A 7,128-nucleotide genomic window follows, 5' to 3' on the forward strand; every position below is an offset into this window, starting at 1 on the left:
TAATGACAAGTCCAAAGAAGTATCGCTTCTAAACTTTGATTTGATCATCACGAAAATGTAACATATCCTGAGATGATCTCAATCCATAAGTATAGCTAGATCTGATTAAACTGTACAGCACAAAGTCCAGTTTACGGAAGTAGAAACATAACATGCACGAGAATTACACAATCTTGACAATATATACAGTCACGCGATAACGCGATGGTGACGGTGGTTATCAGATAAGTAAACTGTAACATGACTGTAAAGATAGGAAAGTATTGCATGAGGTTGAGGAATTTGAGGTTAAGTTTGAAGTTATAATATAACTAGTATAGTGGGTTCAATGTTCATGGTGATCTTTAGAGATACTTGCATGAAATCGGTTGAAAATTCATCTTCATGCAATACAATTTTGTCAAGCAACTGTGTAAGTAGGCAAAACCTCAAATCTATGCAACATGTGGGTTATTATCATTCTGATCACTACACTTTAATTTCTCAATTTGAGTTCTCGCATCGAATTAAATCAATTTCCTGATCCTGACCTTATGACCTTAAAATTTGAAGTTTCAATAACTTGACACGTGTCTAAAAGACTGGATTGAAACCTGTTTTCCAAATTAAATCTAATAGTAACCTTTTACGTCCATGTATTTATCGATGTGTAAGTGCCTTGAAGTCGGATCGATCTTAATACAGAATAGCTGTTGCCCGCGACTTCGTCCCCGTGGATAGAAGATATAAGTTATGATTTATACCTGCCCTGTTTTTTTTCACATTTTCCATTGTATCTTCACTCCTATTAGTCGCAGCGTGATGGTTTATAGCCTAAAGCCTTCCTCGATGAATGGTCTATTCAATACAAAAAGATTTTTTCAATTTGGACCAGTAGTTCCTGAGATTAGCGCGTTCAAACAAACAAACAAACAAACAAACTCTTCAGCTTTATATATTAGTGTAGATGTAGATTACTGTAGATATAGATATAGATTATGTTTCAAAGACAGCAACTTCCTTTTTCAATCAGTTCCTCTAAGTCAGAATGTTGTATCGGTGAATGACCGAACATGGTTTTATAGACATAGCATATTAGCATTTTAATACCTACTATAGAGCTGACATAGGACAGGGTGTTAATCATGCCTTAGGGTCCCGCGTCCGTTTGCCATGGGCTTTGTGGAATATTTGTATTATTTTTTTGGTGGAATGGGACCATTACGATTCGGCTACCTTTTGTTCAAAATGATTGAATGAAGATGGGCAGGCGATATAAAAAATATTTCAGGAATAGGATGGATGCGAAGGGCAAGATGAAGAGTCAGTTATTCAAGGCTGATGATGGTAATAAGTTCAATGGCATCAGAATTGTTTGGCACAATGTACCATCACAACACCAACTTGTATCCAAAATACCCCATCGTTAACGTGCAATTATGGAGCAATAAACGCCGAGATTTCTTTAAGTGGGGATCTTTATGTCAAAAGAATAAGGTGTATTTTCCTATGTTGCTGCACACGTATATATGTCTATCAGAGATCAAACTAGTGTTATCCTTGACTACCTAATTCATATTAATTAGTTAGGTAATAAATACAGCTTTTTATGTGGGAATCGGTTGACTTTTTTTGCATTGCACTAGCAAAAAAACAAAATGCTTCATTTTAATATTATTCTAATAACCTACACATTGTTACACGACTAATATTTTAGAGGCAGTTTTCCCACTCTTTATTAGATGCCGCGTTAAATTTTCCCAGCATGAATATTCTATTAATATAGTTGCTTCCTCAAGGATAGAGCAATCAAATAGGCATTAACAAGATTCTATAGACTGAGAAGTAGGAATGTGCAGTCTTAAGGCAGGATTGTTATCATTGCGGAAATAAGACGGCACATATCACGCATAGCGGTGTCTCGCTTCCGCAATGCGTACAGTTACAATTAAATGAACAACAAACAAGTACCCTTTGATAGGTATTAGAAGTATGAGCACTACGCCTGCTGCAACGAACTCGTGAAAATATGGCCTGGAATCGTAGAACTACCTATTTTCAATAGTCACAAACCGATTTAAATCATTCAATATCTTGGCTTAACGTACCAGTAGTAACTAGGGTTTAAATTATCCGTTCGCAACGCTTTCTGCGTAATCAATCCGAATTCTTTCCGCAATTCTGAAATCTCCAATCTGGAGATTATTTTGATGAAGCGAAGCAATATTATGTATAAATGCTCACGCACGACTATTTTGAATACAAGCTGCGAGCTGAATTCGAGCAAACAGGTCGTATGTCGAGGTTGGGTGATGGAACACGGGAAAAGGTGGCTCCTAATCTATATCTATATCTATACTAATATATAAAGCTGAAGAGTTTGTTTGTTTGAACGCGCTAATCTCAGGAACTACTGGTTCAAATTAAAAAAGTCGTTTTGTATTGAATAGACTATTCATCGTGGAAGGTTTTAGGCTATAAACCATCACGCTGCAACTAAAAGGATACAATGAAAAATGTGGAGAAGTATAAATCATGTGGGTAGGTATAAATCATAACTTATATCTTCTAACCACGCGGACGAAGTTGCGGGCAAAAGCTAGTTAGCTATATTCGCATAACACATTGGACAAGTACATAAGCAACATCCGAAATCGATTCAAATTTTCTTAATATTTTATTCACGGGATTGGACCTTATTCGGAACGCACGCAGTTTGAATCCGCTCTAAGTATGCGACTGTGTTGCTATAAGGTCAAAGGTTGCGCAAGCGCATATCTCCGGCAAAGTCAAGTTCAGATCCAAGGTTTTGATTCGTTTCAAGTTTGACATTTCTTCGTCGCTATGTTCACGATTGGGCATAAATTAAAGTCAGAACGAAAAAACTAAAGTTGCTCACACACGTTGAGAGTAACTATGTTACTGTAATATAACTAATTATTATTATACCATAATGAGAGTAGGTACTTGTAAGTGCGAATACTTATTAATATAAATGTTTAAAAACAAGTCACTCGCAGGTAAAACCGGATTTCATGCAGCGAAATTTGAACTGCTAGACGTCAACTTTCTCCAGACCAAAATTTAGGATCGAATACCTAGACTGTATAATGCAGGTACTAGGTAGCCGGCACTAGGTACTAGGCGGAGTGCAACAGGTTAACATACAAACTACCTACCGAGGAGAGGTCATTTAATATTTACAAAATAGCTATCTACGATTGTAACTTGACCAGTCGATTGCCAAGAATTATTTACTTAAAAGAAGAAAGTCACCTACCTACTCATTATAATTAAATAATTATCAATTCAAAGTTTTGAATTAATAGAATTGACGACACTAGTACCCATTTACAATAAAATTAAACTTTAATTATTCGTAAGTATTCAAAATTCCGTGTCTAAAATCCAAGGTTCGGATCGGTAATTACATGTACTATTAAAACTATTATTTCCTCTTCAATTTATAGTAATTTTATTGTATTGTTGTATATTTATCACGAAAGAGTATTTACTTTGCTTCCGTGAATATACGTGCGTTGGATCAATACTTTGCATCGATGCAAGTCATGGCAACAGTTCCGAACTTCACCCCAATGCAAGGTTACGACCTCAAAACATTTACATTTAACAAGAGTCTGTCCCAATATTTACCGGCAGCAATAATAATGATGGTTCTGTGAAAGTGTTAGCATAAAAAATACACTTACATGCCCATTTTCCTTGAGATTTAAAATCCACTGCATTGGTAGCGGGTCCAATCGCATATGTATACACAACTCCCCATAACAACTTCACTAAACTTATTACTAAATAACACACACACGCGATCCCCGCTATTTCCCAATAATTACGCGACATTTTGTATAACAATTGATATTATTTTCCAAATTTTTATCAAAATTTGTAAATAAAATAAAAGTGAGAGGTTATGCCGGAGAGAGTCGCGTCACCGTTTGACACAGTTGGCGCATGCGTACTACGTGCCGAAGAAAGTTGCCATGCGCAATGAATGAGCGACGGCGCGGACTGCGAACGATTGAATCAAGTGGCTCACCGAAAATAGTCGAGCGGCGATCGAATTTGGAGAGAGAGATAGGAGAATATTGTCGTCTCTTTTCCACCTGATAAGCGCACGGGAGTATGTAGGTCATCCTGTTGACCGGGAACTATAAATGCTTAGAAGCAATTTAACTCGGTAGCAAATAAATATGATTATTTAAAAAATGTTTTTATATTTTTTTTACTTTGGGATTATATTGAAATATTTCTATCTAAATAATCTAATTGCCAGACACCCAGTGTATTAGTAAACCCATTTATCAAGATTGTAAATTAAGGATAATTATAATTTAAGAGTAATTTTAAATTAACGAACTTAACTCTTAGTAGAAGAAACGATTCCCGAGTGCAAACACAACGTTACAAATGGATATTTCTGATAGAAATATTAATATAATTAATATTAAAGTAATACCTACCAACCTATAAACGTCCCACTGTTGGACAAATACCTTTTTCGTATTAGGAAGGTTTGAAAATTGATCACCACGCTAGCTCACTGAGGGTTGACGATTTCAGATCCCAATATTCGGAATCCAGACAGATTTCCTAACAATGTTGTCCATCACTAACAGAAATAAAACCGCGAGTTGCGAGTCTGACTCGTACTTTAGCGGTTATTTACAAGTTTACTGGAGTCAACTAGAAGACCATCCCAACAAAATTTGGGAGAAGCGACTGAATATGGGTTTCATTATTCCTCATTCTTTCTCTCTATCTTATCGAATGATAAGACGACCTCCGTGGGCGAGTGGCGTACGCACCGGTTTCAAGGTGTCGCTAGCTCTGAGGTCCCGGGTTCGATCCCCGGTCGGGTCAATGTAAAAATTCACATTTCTACATTGCCTCGGGTCTGGGTGTTTGTGGTACCTTCGTTGTATCTGAATTCCATAACACAAGTGCTTGAGCAACTTACTTTGGGTTCAGAACAATTGTATGTGATGTTGTCCGCATTTATTTTTGCCATTGAAGGTCATTAAGTAATTAAAAAAGAGAATACACAACATTTTGAAGTTCAGAAGTATATGATTCCGCGTATTTATTTGGAATTCAGGATATCCTTATGTTTAATGTTTGTGACGTTATTTTAAAACGATTCCCGTACAAAAATATACAAAATCATGTTTTATTATTTCAAAAACGAGTTTTTTAATTAGATTCAAATATAAAATTAAGGAAGTGTAGGCTTATTACTTGGATATTTACATAAATTATTTTTTACTGTTAATAAACAACCTGCTTTACATTTTCAACTGAATTTAAAGAAGTTTTAAATTCGTCTGTTTTATATTTTATCAGAACTTCGTAGAATAGGGGCTGTCATTTGGTTCCATCAAGATTTGTTCGTCTTTGGCTCAGCACAGCTTGTTTTGAATCTGGGTGTCTCTGTGCATGAGCCTTGAATGTTTGTGAAATCCTCGCGACCCTGGAATAAATTACTGAGTTGAGTCTTAAAATAAATAAAAATAATAATAAAGTTCTGGTTGGCTGTCCAACTGTAACAAATCAGAAAAAGAATAAATAAACAAAGTCTTTTGCACAGCCTGAAACTAAACTTCGAACAATTCCTTACAGCAAATTATAAAAAAAAAAATCAATAATAATGACTTTTATTTTATTTTGAAAAAAAGATTTTTTACCTTTTATAAGTATCCAAACAAACGGATTACAGCTACAATCTATACTCTATACTAATATATAAAGCTGAAGGGTTTGTTTGTTTGTTTGAACGCGCTAATTTCAGGAACTACTGGTTCAAATTGAAAAAATATTTATGTGTTGAATAGACCATTCATCGAGGAAGGGTTTAGGTTATATGCCATCAGGCTGCGACTTATAGGAGCGAAGATACAATGGAAAATGTGAAAAAAAAAACGGGGCAGGTATAAATCATAACTTACCTATATCATCTAACCACGCGGACGAAGTCGCGGGCAACAGCTAGTAAGTACATAAAATAATGGAGTATCTATCGCTAAACATGCATAAACTGTATAAGTTTCGCGGAATTATAAAGACCCTACGTTTATTTTATAAGTGTGACGTGAAAACGTGTCAACTAGTAAATGTACTCAAGATATCCGCGTTTGCGATTTATTTATTATAAACAAATATACACAAGTAAGTATTTAATCTTAATAATGTACACAACCGTTACGCATACATGGATTTCAAGGTCAAATTAAATGTACAGATAGATAAATATGTATTAACTAAGTACCTAAGTACAGGTTCCTTTATATCCTTACATATTATAAAACAAAGTCCCCCGCCGCGTCTGTCTGTCTGTCTGTCTGTTCGCGATAAACTAGAAAAGTACTGAACGGATTTTTATGCGGTTTTCAACAATAGATAGAGCAATTCTTGAGGAAGGTTTTAGTGTAAGTATACCTAATAAGTTTAGGTTTTGTGTAACGATATTAGTTAAACATGTCGGAAAAAATTAAGCCATTCGAGAGCTTTCCTCGAGAACGCTGCCAAAACCTTTTGAGTTACAACAAAACAATGTATGGCGGGTTTGTACCTATTTAATAGATCTACAAAAAAGTCCGAGGTGGTATATGTCTATCTTCCAAGGATAACCCACAATCAGGAACTACTGGTTCCAATTGAAAAAATATTTTTGTGTTGAATAGACCATTCATCGAGGAAGGTTTTAGGCTATATATCATCACGCTGCGACCAATAGGAGCGAAGTAAAAGTCATAACTTATATCTTCTAAACACGCAGACGAATTCGCGGGCAACAGCTAGTTTACATATAAAAATATGATAAATTAGAGTAGGTATATGAGTTCAGCGGTTCTTTATAGGTCGCAGGTTCAATCCCAGCTCCATCGGCAAACTAATGTTTGAGGGACCTGTTGGTCTAGTGGTTAGTGACCCTGACTGCTAAACCGGAGGTCGTGGGTTCGATTCTCACCCAGGCCAATCGTTTGAGTGATGTGTACCATCATTTGTTCTGTGTCTGGGTGTAATTTATCTATATTATGTTTGTATTTAATAATATATAAGTTTGTTTATCAGTTGTCTAGTACTCATAATACAAGCTCTGCTTAGTCTGAGACTAGATGGCGTTGTGAGAAA

The 7,128-nt window shown here is 35.7% G+C and overlaps 1 protein-coding gene across 1 annotated transcript in view; it reads right to left on the reverse strand.

Moving 5' to 3' along the window:
- LOC113494127 (very-long-chain 3-oxoacyl-CoA reductase) overlaps positions 1-4,022 on the reverse strand; it is a 30,038-nt gene extending 26,016 nt beyond the window's left edge. The window contains exon 1 of the mRNA XM_026872287.1: positions 3,690-4,022. Within this exon, the coding sequence (XP_026728088.1) occupies positions 3,690-3,840 (151 nt within the window). The 5' untranslated portion in view covers positions 3,841-4,022. The remainder of the gene's footprint in view (positions 1-3,689) is intronic.
- Between the last annotated feature and the right edge of the window lie 3,106 nt (positions 4,023-7,128).

Source organism: Trichoplusia ni, chromosome 1 (genome assembly GCF_003590095.1).
Source record: "Trichoplusia ni isolate ovarian cell line Hi5 chromosome 1, tn1, whole genome shotgun sequence".
Classification (NCBI taxonomy): Eukaryota; Metazoa; Arthropoda; class Insecta; order Lepidoptera; family Noctuidae; genus Trichoplusia; species Trichoplusia ni.